At 39.3% G+C, this 15,416-nt stretch overlaps 1 protein-coding gene across 2 annotated transcripts in view; it reads left to right on the forward strand.

The window, feature by feature from the left end:
* The window catches only part of GRTP1 (growth hormone regulated TBC protein 1), a 37,963-nt gene extending 22,894 nt beyond the window's left edge, over positions 1-15,069 (forward strand). For both annotated transcript variants that reach the window (XM_064440076.1, XM_064440084.1), the window contains 3 exons: positions 12,632-12,804; positions 12,929-13,114; positions 14,562-15,069. In XM_064440076.1, coding sequence (XP_064296146.1) covers positions 12,632-12,804; positions 12,929-13,114; positions 14,562-14,651 — 449 coding nt within the window. In that variant the 3' untranslated portion in view covers positions 14,652-15,069. The remainder of the gene's footprint in view (positions 1-12,631; positions 12,805-12,928; positions 13,115-14,561) is intronic.
* The last annotated feature ends 347 nt before the right edge of the window (positions 15,070-15,416 follow it).

Here is a 15,416-nt window from a genome sequence, read left to right on the forward strand (position 1 = left end):
GCAAAGGGGAAGAGAATTGTTTGTTTAACTGAAGTTTTGGGTGTTACCAAGATCTTTTATTCCCAGGTCCATTCAAAACAGATGGCTGAGTAGGTAGTATTGCCCACAAGAAGCAGTATGGATTCAGTTCAAGCTCAGAGTGCACGTGTCTGCAATTTGTATTCAGTGTAGCTCTAGTGTTTCTGTTCTGTTCGTAGCTCTGGTTCTTGTTGAGACTTTTTTTTGTTCTGTTGAGGAAATATTGGGGAGGATGCTTTAGAAAGCATCAGGAAGGTAGGAACTTTTAACTGTGGTACTTTGGTGTGTAATTTAAGGAGCATATTTGTCGTGTTTTACATATTTGTGATTAAATGGTGAGTTTAAGAGAAGAAAAACTTGACAATTTGGACTCGCCTTAGCATGACAGTTATGCTTACATATAGCAGAACAATTTCCCTCCGCTTCAGTGGTACTCAGTTTGAAAGCAGCAGTGTTTATCAAGATATACTCTAATTAGTCTACTAGACTGCCATACTAGAGTGAGTTACTCTTACTGAAAACCGGTTGTAGAATAACTCCTCCAGTGGTTAAGAGACGACTTATTTCTACACTAGCGTGTTCATGGCCAATTTTATATCCTTTTATTCTTGTGCCAATGCTGACTTTTGCGGGTAAAAAAAATCATCCTCTCTCTTGTGCTTATCTTTCATATATTTGTAGGATACAGTCAATGCATTTTACAGTTCTTTTGTATTACTAAGCTGCTTCAGTGGAACTGTTGCATTATATTCTTCTCTGTTCCCATTTTAGCCTAATGATTATTTTGTGTGCCTGTTCCAGTTTGAATTGGTGGTTTTTTGTGTTTTGTTTTTTTTTTTTAACTTGATCACAATAGCACTCTTTTTTTTCCGGGGGAAATCTGCCAGTGCAGTGGCATTATTTCTCTCTCTTAACAGCTGAAGGTGTTTTATTTGAGAGAGAAAAACTGTAGGATCTCCCTTGCCTTTTTTTTTCCCTTGTGGCACTCTGGTTTTGATTTGTGATCTCAGTAATAATGCATGTGCTATTGCTCCTCTCTCATTGTCAACAGATGTTTTTTCCACATCTTATAGGAATTCATAACATCTTCTTGCTGAACTTTATTTGCACATTCTTGTCCTTGTTATTTTAAATATCATCATCTCTCTCTTACTCCAATCTTTTTACTATGTTACTCCATTGTGCCTTGTGTATTGACATGGGACAATGTCTCTCTAGTTTAGGATTGTTAACAAATACCAGCTTTTTCTCCAACATTGTTAATAAATTTTACATTAGGAGTAGCATACAAGCATTCTTCAAGGATCAGTCTAACAACCTTCGTTCAGCCTGGTACTTTTTAGCCTTTTTTTTTTTTTAATTTTTTTTTTTTACCCACATGTACTGCCCGATTGTTTATCAATAATTAACAATAAGAACAGACTTTTGAATTATGAAATAGTCACAAAAGTAGTAGACTGCACTGAACTAACTGGCATTATCTGCAAGGACACAAGGTGCAATGCAAGATACCACTTCGGTGGGTAGTGTAGCAACTGCCAGCTAAGGCAAATGTCTGCATGTTGAGATAATAGATATGTAACGCTTTTCTGTTTTGAGCTCTCTAAGGTTCTCTGTTGTATCAGCTGTAGACTTGCAGGTACTGTTGCATAAGAGATTAGGCACAGTAAAAGACATGAATATTTGAACTGAATAATAACACAGTTACATACCAAACTCTTGCATATCCCTCTCTTGAGTGATTCATGTTATAACACTCTTTGAAGTCCCATCATACAGACTTGCAGGTTTGAAGGGGGGGGCCACTTGAGAAACGTAGAATGCTGTACTACCTTTACAATATTTCTGTTTAGACTGCTTGCTTTTAATTGCAGTTAAGCATATATTTATTTCATTCCTGTGGCTGAATTTATTTTAATAGCCTGATTGGGTATTGCCAGGGCAGCTGTATCTCTTAAGACCTGCTTCTCCAAAGGAGAGTGGAACTTTGTTTCACATGAAACATTTTATTCAGCTGTGCAGGTAAAAGACTGCTAGACCTAAATAGTAGTAATGTTGAGCTGAATTTGCAGCCTGTGAAGGAGACTGTTGTGATTAAAAGCTTGTCCTTTCACAGAGGAGGCTTGAGCACCGCAGGCATGTGCCTTTGGTGTGGAAAGCTTCTTGCAAGGCTGTGCATAACACGAACGACTTCATGTTTGCAAAGTAGTTTTTGATAACAAGCTTTTTTTTTTTAATAGCACCATCAACCCAGAACATTTCAGCAGATTGGTCTGTTCTGGCCTGTTTGCTTATCCTCCTCCTCTGGCAGCACCAAGCTACAGGGCCGTGAGCTGGCAGAGTGTTCTCTCATCCTTAGAGAGTTCCTCTGTGATAGTGTGTGGAGCTGTAGCAGTGCACACCTCTGGAGTACAGAGTCACGTTTGCCACTAGGAGAGAGGAATGCTCAGCTGGTGGGCTGTATAATTAGGAGATTTGAAATATGGGACTCCAACATGCTTTACTGTTAACCAGCAGCCATGGTGAAACCATTAATCTTTGAACATTAGAGGTCAGTTTTATCTACCCAGGAATTAACCATGCAGTGTCCTTTTAAGCTGAAGGTGGAACACAGGAATCACCATGTGTCTGTATTTAGAAACCATGATAAGCCTGACATGCTTATTACTTACAAATCTGAACTGCTGGGGAATCTGGGAGACTTGAGCAAGCAGGAAATGAGTAACTGATGTTTTTCTTCTTTAAAATGATACATATATTTATACTTCTGGAATAACTTATTTCCCATATGTATTGTATACTCTCCACCTCCCCCCACCCCCAAATCACAAGCCTCATCAATAAAAGAGCAATTTCAATATCTGTAGGTGTGCTTTAGGTAGCGGGTAGAAATCTTAGTTTTGTCTAAAACAGAGGTTTCCTGTACATGTCAAGAATATGCATGTTGTCAGCCTTGCTTTTGTGAGGAAACATGCTGAGTTTCAGCTGTGCAGCAAAAGGACCCATAAGTGTTTGAAAATGCTGAAGAATATTGTGTTCCTTGATACGGCTGTATTTACACTGGAAGAGGGACCTAAATGACTTATTCCACCCAAAAAAAGTAAAGTATGCTGCTTGCCTTCTGGCAAGCAAGCATTGTATTAATATAATTTCATTACGTTGACCTCAAAAGTATTTTCAGTAGGCCGCCTGTGGTACTACTCTTGATGGGACTGCAACCCTTGGCTATCTGTGCAGGCAGTGGTATTTGACCCTTTATCTCCCCAGTGAATCAACGTTTCACCCCTTTCAAAAGCCACCAGCAAAATAAACTTTTCAAATTAAATCTTAGTTCAGTTAGGACTGATCAAAGGTAGAATTCCCTGGCTGCGTACAAAGGACGAAGGTAGGTGGAGTGGTAGAAACCCAGAAGTGTGGGTTTGGGAGAAGAGGTCCCCTTTTTCTGGATGTGTAAAAACCAATTGGTGGCCAAGCCTTAGCATCCAGCACAAGGATTACTTAGTTTGTGTTTTATATTTTGTCAGAACAACCATGTTGGAGGGATGGGTTTGTTTTTTGGTGGGTTGTCTTTTTTTTTTTTTTTTTTTTTAAGCTAGTGGCTCTAGCTGTTAAAGCACCAATGTGTACATGTGGTATTGAAACTCTAGTTTTGATAGGCCTGTCTCCATGTTAAAAGGATTGTGCTGTTTTAACTGCAGAATTAAAGCAGTAGGGGTGCAAAGCCAAAGCGAGTACTTATTTCATTTTTTTCTAGCATATTTTTTTTTTACCTTCTAATTGTCAGCCAGCGCTCTACATGTTCAGTTACAGTTTTAATTATGCAGCCTTCTTGAATATGTCACTTTGACAGCAAGAATAGTAATATAATTGCTGACAAATGTATAATGGGGTTATAGGTGCTCAATGCAGGTCCTAATATACAGTTTTGTATTTTAACTTGTATATCCCTGTAAGATATATTCATATGCCTGAAGTAATACCTGTGTTAAATACCAAGACTCAAAACTGGAAATGTAACTGGACTTGCTGCACACGGAGCCATCTGAGGAAATGGTAGTATTTCTTCCCATTCTGCTCTGGTCTACTCTGCAGTAGACTTGTTTGGCTGGAGCTCATCTTTGTAAAAGGTCCCAGACTTGGTCTGAGAGAGAAACCCTACCACCACTGCTAGTAGTGTACTCAAACTATAAATCATTCTCATTAAAAATGTTTGCTATACTTTTTATTGAAATTTGCCTTGTCCTCGCTTGTAGCTATTGCTTTAAGACTTTCTCTTACTGTATTGAAAAGCCCATAACGCCTAGGGTGTTTTCTCTTTTGAGGTGGTCAGGTTTGCTTTTCCTTTTCCTTGCATAAATTCTAGAAATAGAGAAGTTCCTTACAGAGCTAAGTAGTGTTTTATAACCCTTTCTTTCATGTCCTTTCAGTTCTTCAACTTCATGCCTTAAATGTGAATATTAGAGTTGGATGCAATTTTCGAACCTCAGTTTTGCTAATGTCATATACAGAGATGACTTGCTCTCTCCTTCAGTAGTGAATATATCCAAGGATTACTTTGGCTTTTCCTCAGCTAAGACGTGCTTACTCTGGATTTGTCATATTTGCAACTTAAGATACTACAGAATTGTTTCTTTTCAATTGCTCAACTGTATTGCCAAGTTTTCTTTTTTTTAATATGGTGTAGTATGAAGAAGCACTAATAGCAGGCTTTGATATTGTTTCAAAATATAGTATAATGAGTACGCAGCATAGGTGGCTACATAAAGAATGTGTTTGTGGAAGGAGGTGTGCTTTGGGAGTAAAGGAAATTATATTAAGAAAATCATGTGCAGTGCACAGGAGTAACTTTTGTTTACATAAATGTACAAGAAGTAAATCTGTTTAGTTTCTAAAAACTACGACCTTGGTTGTTTCATGTGTTTTATGTTCAGAAGATATGAATGCATTACTAAGTTTTCAATTTATGGCTAGTAGAGAAGTCCCATTTGTTCCTCTACAGTTTTAAAACCTGTTGCTTCAAGATTAAAGTTAATTCTCTTGTTAGCTTCTTCAAGCTTGAAGTAAGAGGATTGTGGCTTTCATTCCCCTTCCCTTCAGACTGAAGGGTTGGATTGGTTTCCCTCTGCAAATATCAGGCTAGAACCGTGTGTGTCTGCCCAGCTTTCTATTTTAAGCCTCCTGTTTCTGTCCCAGTCTTTTAAGTAATGTGCTTGGTAGTTCCCATGGTGTGACTGCAGCATTCTTGTAAAGAGCAGGAGAAAATGGAATGCTGGAGCTGCTCTTAAGTGTGAGAGAATATAAAAGTTGTGTTTTGTGCTGTGGTGTTAAGAATAATCTTGTCAGAGCAGTGAATTGATAAAATAGCTATTCTTCCTAATCCCATAGAGGAGTTTAAAAAGACATAGATCCAGGAATCCTTACTCAGCTGAAGTCCTTGGTCATTAAGACTCACTGTACAATGGTAAATTCGTTTAAAAAAAAAAAAAGTTTGTTTCCTTTATAGGCATTATAAGCAGTTGTGAAAATCTTCAGTGCTTGTTCATTAATTTCTTCTCCAGTTGAGGAAATTGGTGTTAAAAGTCTGTCAACGTGTGTTGTGAATTAAAAGCCTTGGCTTCTAGCACCATTAACCCAGTAAGCTGCAGCCTTCTCCAAAGCCTGCAACTCTTCAGACTGGTGGGAATTATAGCATGCAATGGCTGGAGTGAGGCCAGGCCATTTGGAAACAGCCAAGTGATGAATAACCCGTGTCTGTGGGTGTCTAGCAGCTCACTGATACTATGAAAAAAACCCACTGTTCACAAAAGGAGTAATTCCAACGGTAGTGGACAGGAGGAAGGAGGAGAGGGAAGAAAGGAGAATATTGGCCAATAGCATTTTGCTCAGCGTTATATGTAATTTGTACAAGAGTGCTTTGGTAGCTGTAACTTTAATCTAGACTAGTTTTTACTGATGCAAATGTCTCTACTGAGCAGCACATAACAGAGAGTTAGTATAAAAAAAACCCCAGCCAACGAAAAACCCTGAACATTAGCCAGTTTCATTCTCCATAACTAGAATGTCTGAAAGTTGCATTTGTGCTTTCTAACATGCCGCCAACTTCAATTTGTTTCTCCAATAGGTTACACGTGGAGTCTTTGTTTCTTTGTATTTCATCTCTGCCTTCTGTCGTGTCTGGAAGGATATAATTTTTGCCTTTCTTTCCATTGTCTTTATAATTAGCAAGCATCCTTCTTCCATTTCCATATGGTAGCTACTACATCTGCTCAGAATCCCACTGTGCTGTGTGAAATGCAAATAGGAAACGAAAGGGCTCTTTCTGCTCCACAGGATCCATTTTCCAAGTTTGGGATCAGAAGCAAGAGATGGATACAGGCAGATGGGATTAGGTAGAAACAATCAAACACTGCCTTTTTGTGTTTGCTGAAAAGGTGTTAAATCATTTCTCAAAACACTATTATAAACTTTGTGTCATCTCAGTATCACAATCAGTAAGCCTCCATAAAATGCTTATAGTCTGGTTTTTTTGTTTGTTTTTGTTTGTTTGTTTGTTTAAGGTATTTCTGCCATCCAAAATGAATTGGGCTTGCTTATGGCTTTTCTTAAAGCTAGTGTTTTAGCTGTGAACAATAGAGCTACTGCTGGTTCTGGTGTGAATTCAGTACCTCAGGACAGAAGTTCTGGTTCAGTTTGGTTTGATGAAGGAAAAATAAAATATGGCTTGAGCCTGTTCTGGGTTGGTTGATTGGTTTGTTTGTTGGATTTTCTTCTTCAGTTCCCTGGAGAATTAGGAACTTATGTTTTAAAAATAACATAGTAAAGAGTTCAGCTTGCCGTTTAACCACATATCTGCAGGATATCGCTTTGGCCAGGACATCTGCAGGGGGTCACTTTGGCCTGATACTGCAAAAAGAATTGGCAGTACTCATGGTTTTCCTCCTTTTCCTGTTGTGACTTTCTGATTTCCTCCCAAACATAGGTTCTCCAACTTTTTATGCCAGGGTCATGATGTATATTCTTAGAAGACCTATTGTACCTTTTTGGACCATCTCAAGGTAGAAAGAAAATAGCAGAACGTTGCCCTGCCTTCTTGGACTAAGTGGGCTGAGAGTTGCCAACAGGGAGAATGAGCAAGTCCATAAATTGTGTAGGAATAGCATAAATGGTATTTAGATGCTCTGAGAAGGGACTGCTGTCATAATGTAGTTTGACCTCTCTGTAACTGAAGTGATGAAATTCATTCTACATGTGTTGCATGAAGTTCATAAACTCAGCTATGATAGCGTATCTTTTTGGAAAGGAAAACGTTGCACTGCCAAGGTTGTTTAAAATAACCCGTGTTCAGCAACGTGCAAACAGCTAAATTTTTATAGTGAAGGATTACTGGAAAGGATTTTTTCCCACAAAGGCACATGGTAGAATCAGTTTCCATTTTGACTTGAAATGTAGAACTAAGTGCTTTTCATGAAGTTGGCCAATTCTGTTCATGGCAACCTCTGCTTTTGCCTGCCAGCTGTATTTGTCTCTTCTGGATTCCAATGAAGTCTGGAAGCAAATGGTGATGTGCGTCTACAGCAAGACATTTCTGAATGTTGCATATTGGCATAAAAATGAACAATCTTTGTTTGTTTGGGGGAGGAGAGAGAACCCCAATTCCTCCCCATCCTGTCCCCCCCCACTGTGGGTCTCAAGGACATTATAAACATATTCTTGTGAATAAAATACTTCACATTGCTTATGACTGTGAGAAGAGTTAAACCAACTAATTTTTAATTTTTCAGTTTGGTTAAATAAACTGGATTGCCAAGACAAATCACTCAGCTTGTCCCAGGCTGGGTTGTCTGGGCTTCTGAAATGATAGTTAGAAATGCTGGAAGATAAGCAGCAGAGCTGAGGTCTTGTCTTGGGTATTTCTATAACACTAAGAATTCATATCATGTTAGTTCCAGTAGGAGTATTTATATTTAACTTGACATATGCACAACAGACTTAAAGGATTCTTTTTTAACTTCTGCAGCTCTGACTTGTAGAGGTAACTTAAGGCTATAAGCATAGTGCTTCTTAAACTTTTATTTTTGGAACCTCTTAATCTATTTGTAATGGAGAACAAGGTCATACAGTCCCTACAAGTTTTATCCTTATGTCCTGCAAATCTCATTACTGCTCTGGAGCAGAAGCAGACAGTTACGTCTTAGTCCTGGACATCCTGGTAGGATTCAGAGAGGCGCTAATTATTGTGATAGGGAGACAGCAGAATGTAGTTTAAGGAACATCTCTGCCAGATGCTGAGCAAGAACAGGTTTCAAGCTAAGTGACAGCATGCCACAGTCAGCGCAGTGTTAGTAACAAACAGCCTTTTAAACAAGTAAATAAGTCCCTTCATCTAGTCACCTCTGTACAGTAGCAATAAAATACCTGGCAGTTGGTGAAGTTGGCTTTTCTTTTTTGCTGCTCAACTCCAAGAGGAAGAGAAGCCTGGCAGAGCTGCTGTTTGGGATCAGGACTTTGAGGAAGGGGCACTCGGGGGAGGTGAATTCCACGTGGGGTGCTGCCTGTATTGCTCTCTGCTGTGCTCTCAGGCACTCTGGAACTCAGTAAGGCATCTGAAGTCTATAGGCAGGCACTAGGAACAACAGACTAGGCAAAGCGGGTGTGTGTGGGCAAGCAACAGACAAAGGCAAGCTGAGAGGAAAGTGAGGAAAGCCTAGGGCCAGTTTACAAAAGACCTTGGAAACATGAAGTTCCGTACTGGGAAACTTAGTTTTCATCTAGACATTTTTCAGCAATTTAATAATAATTTAATAACAGAATATAATGATGATACAGTATTTAATTTGTTGCCTTCCAGAAGGAATTGCAATGAAAAAATAACATGGTGTGTGATCACCTAAATGTTAATATTATCACTTCTGTTTGACAATTTAAGGAATAAAAGGAAGCACTCTGGCTATGTGTTTTTTTTCAGGGGGATGGTATATTGTCAGAGGACATTCCTATGAACCAACCTAGTTCAACAGCCTACATTAGATTCCCCCCCCCACCTTTTTTTTTTTTTAAATTAATAAGTGGCAGATTGGGAGCAGTTCCTGAGTCTGTTCTGGGTCATCAACTGCTCAGTATTTTGCCAGATTATTGAGATTATTAATATGCTAATTAAATGTGGATTATACAAAACTAGAAATTTCAAATAATTTTTATGTTCCTTACGTATCTTATCATACAACTAATGTATTTTGATGGTAGGTAAGTAAAAATAATTTGCTGCCCAATATCTTGTGAAAAACAGCTTTGTGGTGTGGGGGAGGGTTAGGTTTGTGTAGCCTTGTTTATAAACAAGGATGTCTTGACTTCAGGGAGAGATTCTGGGCAGAGCAGCCAATTATAAAAGATTAGGAAAATAAGGCACACACAGTGAAACATTTGCAGCAAGGGAGAGGTGCAGGATTTTTGCTGAGGGGACTTTACCAGAAAGCTTAGGGACTGGCATCCCTAGCAATTAAGAACAGAAGAGCCATGTAGGTTAAATATTACTGAGACCACTAGGCACCGAACCAAGTTACAAAATCATTTTCACTAGTGAGACCAGAATGGACCATGGAAAGTGGCTCAAGCGTGACACTGGATCCTCTTCTGCCTCGCCTGTGTGGTTCTGGCTAACCCTGCGTAGCCCTGATGACTCTGTGCGGGTCCCTTGGGCAGAGTGGGGGCATGGGTGCTGCTGGCTGTGCTTGGGGCAGCTGTGCCTGGAGGCCTGCCACCCCTCCGGGGTGATGCTGCCCTCAGCAGATGGATGTTAGAGCTGTAAGGTTAGACCTGTGCTATCCTCTTGGCTTTTCCAGTGCTGTTGTGTTCCTTGTAAATGATCTGTGGGTAAGTTTTGCACAAATACAGGGACCTGCAGGAATGTTTCTGGAGGATTGGAAATGTGGCTCTCCTAATTTGAGGAGCTAATTTTATATATATACATTTAATTATAAAAGTGTGTATATACAGAGAGAGACTAAAATTATATATATTAAATTAGAATTACATATTAATTATGTGTAACAATTATAATAAATAGGCACACTAACTATAGTTGATCCTTTTAATGTAACTTCTGTGAACTGGATGCTAATATCCTGGAAAAAACCTGCTACTCAGTTATTGGCATTTGCATAAAACCATTAATCACTCCTCCCGCTTGTTTTACAGCAGTGTTGGGCTGAACGTTGCGGTGCTGTGTACCAGGGCACATGGGAGCTGCTCCTGCTCCACGAGGAACAGCAGGAGGCTGCCCCAGATAAATGAATAGTTCCTTTTTCCTTTCGTCCAGCAGTACAATCTAACAAACTTGAATGAAATTTTAATTTACGCTGAGGCTTCCCGGCAGCTCGCTGCTTCAGTAATTCAGGGAGTGACGTATCTGAGTTGCCTGGCTGTTAACTTTTTACTCGCCAGCTCTCAAAAAGCTGGGTGGGTGTCTGTTTGCATTCTCACTGAGATCCTGACATTTACTTTGCTGTACAAATTAAAAATAGCAGCTGCTGTTGATTTCAGCATATCGAATGATTGCAGCAGTGCAGAGCAGAGAGCGTGTGGGCTGCTGTCCTTCCTCCTGAGGACACTTACTGGTAGTAATGTGAAGAAGTTTTAAGTACCCACATGTCTCAGGAGCACAAAAAAAAAAGAAAAAACAACTGGTTTGTGGATGTATGAGAGGAGGAGGAAGGGTAGGAAAGGGAAAAGGTGCCTTGTTCTGTTATGTGAAATGTGATTCTTTGTTTTTCACTTACATTAAAGCAGAATTTTAAGAAAGGATTACTCAGCCAGTTAATGTTACTTTACCTCCATTCCAATTCACAAAGGAGCACAACGCTAATGTAAAATATGGAGCGAGGTTTTTGTTTTGGCTTTGAGGTCATGGTGTGATTCCATTTGGCTTTAGTATGCTTTTTCATGGGCTTACTTGTGTGTTAGCTCTCAGAGCTTTCCCTACAAGCAGGCAAAAGGCAAAGGGTTAAAGAAATAGCTGTAGAAGAGTTTCACCTATCATTCTTCAATGGGAACAAAGAAAATTAGGATCACAGACAAAAAGCTAGATTCCTAAAGGCTGACTGTGATGCTTCTTAGAACCATAAACCCTCCTGTAGGTGTTCTGCAGAACAGGACAAATGGAGAGCAAATAGCTCCTGCAGTGGGAAGTCCATTCAAGAAAAACATTGACACAGAAAAAGAGTTGAATATTAAACTGCTCTTGTAATTTCATTAGAGGAAATTAAAGTGGTTCTAAGTGTACTGCGTACTTTGGACATCTTAAACTTCTTTGTGGCAGGGGGAGGTTTTATTAAAACTATTTCAAACAAACGGAGTTTACTCTTTCTGATTCCTTCACCTTCATGTGAACCATCAGTCTACGCTGTGTTTCTAGGAACCTTGCCAGAAACCAGCTAAGTTAGAGGAAACGTGAATTGCAGCTTTCCAGAGTCAGTGAAGGAAAGAAACACATAGGTGCTTGTGTTATGAGTTATTTTGTTCAGCAAATAATGTTAATAACATAGATTTTTGTCAGCAAAGCACTAGTTGAACCATCAATGATTGCTTCCCAGAGCTGGTACCATTGAGTCCATTTAACGTTTCTGTCAACATCTAAACCCAAAATATTAATTCCTTAAGCATCTCTGTAACTCCTCTTCCTTGCTGGGCCATCTGAACTCTTATGAACTAAAATAATCCTCTTCTTCCCTTAAGTATCTCCAGAGCTACTTGTTTGTAGACCTGAGATGCTTGTTATTCAGCCTGCACGTGGGTAATGAAAACGCTCACCCTGTCAAACAGGTGTAGAGTAGCAGTCATAGCGTGCTCTGTTTTTCTTAAATCCAAAATTAACAGTTTAGTGCAGTGACCGGCAGTGTAGGAGATGTAGGTCTAATTTCAACACCTGCCTTGCAGATAAATTAAGGTAGGAAAAGATGCTGCCTGGGGGTAACCTGTCACTAACTTCCTTTTGGAAATAGTCTGTGAAAAGTAGGATTTCCTTGGCTCAGAGAAAAGAGAGGAAAAACTCATCACTTCAGGATTAGTTCAGCCCCTAGAAGTGAGAGCTGGCCTGCAGCACCCCCACATAGCTGACAGTCAGAAATTTACATTTCCAGTTTGTGACTGGACCCAGTCTAAAGGCTATGGGTTGTTTTGGGGGTTTTGTTACCTGTCTGGGTATTGTGGGGACTGGGAGGTGTACAGCCCCCACATGTGGGAAGGAGGTGGTGGTTCTGTGGACCTGCTTAGATATTGACAAGACTTCTGTCGTTTAACCTAGTAGTCAAAAACTAACTATCATCTATCTACCTTATTCTTCCTTGGGAAGGATGAATTGCCTCACATCATCAGAGAGAAAGAAGATACTTTGATAGGCATGAAGGAGGTGTTTTGTGTAGCAGCATCAGCCTTGGCTGAAAGAGAAGTGCTCTATAACCACGATGCAGACATCTTCACTGCATGCTTTAATTTAATCCTATTTGGGATTAATAGGTTCAACATGCCTTTATCTGCTCAGCTGTTCAGGACATTCTCTGTAATTTTGTGGAAAAAATAATGTCCACAGATTCCTGAATTTTGGTTTCTTCTCTCCAAGATTATTACAGTCCTGCAATGTTGGGCCTGAAAACTGATCAGGAGGTCCTTGGAGAACTTGTGAAAATGAAAGTTCCAGCTGTGGCAGAGCTGATGGAAAGACATGGAGTCATGTGGACCTTGGTGGTGTCACGCTGGTTTATATGCTTGTTCATTGACATTCTTCCAGTAGAGGTAATCAGTAACAGAAGATTCTCTAAATATACACTCATAATCATTATTTGATTTGTAGTCCTTTAGTAATAATTACCTACTGGAAATCAAGAAGCAGTAATCTGAATTCTCTCCTTTCCTGCAGACTGTGCTCCGAATATGGGATTGTTTATTCTATGAAGGGTCAAAGATCATCTTCCGCGTGGCCTTAACATTAATTAAGCAACACCAAGCTTTTATTTTGGAAGCCACGAATTTCCCTGACATTTGTGATAAATTTAAGCAGATCACCAAAGGAACATTTGTAACGGAGTGTCACAGCTTCATGCAGGTAAATTCTCTGCAGCTTTTAGTTGTTACAAATTAAAAACAAGACTGACTTAGAAATATCAAAAAGATGGATACACTTAAGAGAAATGTATCTGTAGGAATTGCCAAAAGGGTGGAGAATGTTCTTATATAATAAAAGGTTTGCATTTAAAGAATTTTTGGGAAAAACTATCATCTAAACCCATACATAGTAAGCCATTCACATCTTCTGTTGTACAGGGGAAAAAGAATCTTTTTACTCTTTCTACTAGTTAAGGCAGGAAGTCTGATGAGAAAACTTCAGTGCCTTCTTTCAGAGAGCTATGCCTTGTGTTCCTGTTTGTTTTTTCAGATTAATTGTAACAATGTTGTAGAACAGACACAAAGCGAATTTTAAACTTGCATTGATAAATCTTCACAGTGCCAGAACATAAAGCATTATATTTAGTCAAAGAACAAAAAGGGAGCACCAAGTCCTTTTTTCCGGACAAAATCCATGGAGTGCTTAGGTCTTATAACAACCTGCAGACTAAGAATTATTCTTGTAAATTATTAATAGATTGGATGCCAAATCTCTATAAAACACTAGATTCAGAGCTTAACTCAGAAGATTGAAATGTAAGAGATATTAATTACATAAAAAAAAATTACAGGAGCACATCTGTCATAAATCACTTGGCCAACTCTACTATCCTGTTTGCTAAATGTGCATGAAAATCTATCCCAATAGGTGACTTTTACTCTCAGGAGAGTTTTGTGCTCATGGCAGCGCTCTGTGCATAGGCCTGTCAGAGTAGGATGTCATTTAGGTTATGTTTCATCTTTGCTCACATAAAGAAAAATAAGCTTAACTTACTAATGTTTGTGAGCCTTTTAATTAAAAAGGAGCAAGGGAAAAATAAATTGCAGGTACAGCTTAATTTAGAAGGGAGATGTTTGAGGAATTTTCCCATTCCATAAAGGACTTAGAATAAGAGTTTTGTTAAATGTTAACTGCCCTGAGAATACCAGTTCAGAGGCTGATACAAACACTTGTCTTTGAAGGACCTCTCCCCTCCTCCCCCCCATTACATTACATTTTATGGCAGCTGTTTTTAGGAAAATCAACTACCTTTTTCTTGCCATTACTCTGAATAAAACATTTATTTTAACTGCATTGGTTACTGTCACGAGGGGGCTTTCAAGGCAATTAAATAAACAATTTGGGTTAGGTTCTTATGTATCTTTGAAACACATACTTTAGGGTTTGTTGATTCTTTTTTTCCCCCAGCAGTACAGGTAGTGGTACCAGCAGAGGTGATGACAGCTGAGTATTTTAGAGTGCCTCAGTTTTTAGCATCATGCAATGCAGGCTTCTTTATCAGAACAATGTTCAAGACTGGCTCAGTTATAATCTCATCTCCAGAATTGTCAGTTACATCTACAGAGGATTGAATTTTTAAACAAGAATTTTCTCCTTTTGCCCTCAGAAAATATTCACAGACCCTGGAAGCTTGCCCATGGCAACAATCAACAAACTACGAGAGACTTGCAGAGAGAAGTTGCTTTCTCAGGGATAACGCACCAGATTTAACCAGGTGGTCAGATACTACAGCAATCAACACATTCCTCTATTTGCACTGACTACAGCACACTTTAAGCTTTCCGTAAGTCAACTGACACTTGACCAATTTTCCTGCCTTTCAAGTAAGTGTTGTTAACATTCTGTACTGTACATCAGACTTTGTAACTGGAGCAGCTGGTTCTGGTGGGTTGTTTTGTTGTTTGTTTTTTTTTTTTAAAGGTGTTTTCAGAGTAGAATGTGACCAGTGTCGAGACACTCCTCCTAAAAAGAACAGTCACCATCCTTGTCTTTTCAGGGCATTTTGTAATATTAAAAGAAAAGTGGTGTATAAAATTACATATCCTTCCTACTGTATTAACTGTGACACTGCTATCATTTGTACAAAATAAATTAATTTAATTTGTCAGAACCTGTTACTTGGTGTGAAGAGCCTTTCCTGACTGCCACTAGTTGGCTAGAATACAAGCATCTGCCTTCTTCCTCTCTAATATCACTTAAGGAACTCCATAAATATGGCAACGTGCAGGGCACGCCAGCAACAAGGAAGGTGATCTTTTACCTTCACTAACAGTTACTCTACACAGTGCACAACCGCTCTTCAGGTAAAGGCATGTGCAAGTCCAGGCTACAGAAAGCAGCAGCAGAGAGTCTTCTGTAAACACTCTTGCTATTTATATGCTCTAGCACAGTAGGTAACAAGTAATTTGACTCAAATCTGGAAGCAGCATTTCTCACTTTGTTCCAAGGGATGCTGACAGTA

Source organism: Phalacrocorax carbo, chromosome 1 (genome assembly GCF_963921805.1).
Source record: "Phalacrocorax carbo chromosome 1, bPhaCar2.1, whole genome shotgun sequence".
Taxonomy (NCBI): Eukaryota; Metazoa; Chordata; class Aves; order Suliformes; family Phalacrocoracidae; genus Phalacrocorax; species Phalacrocorax carbo.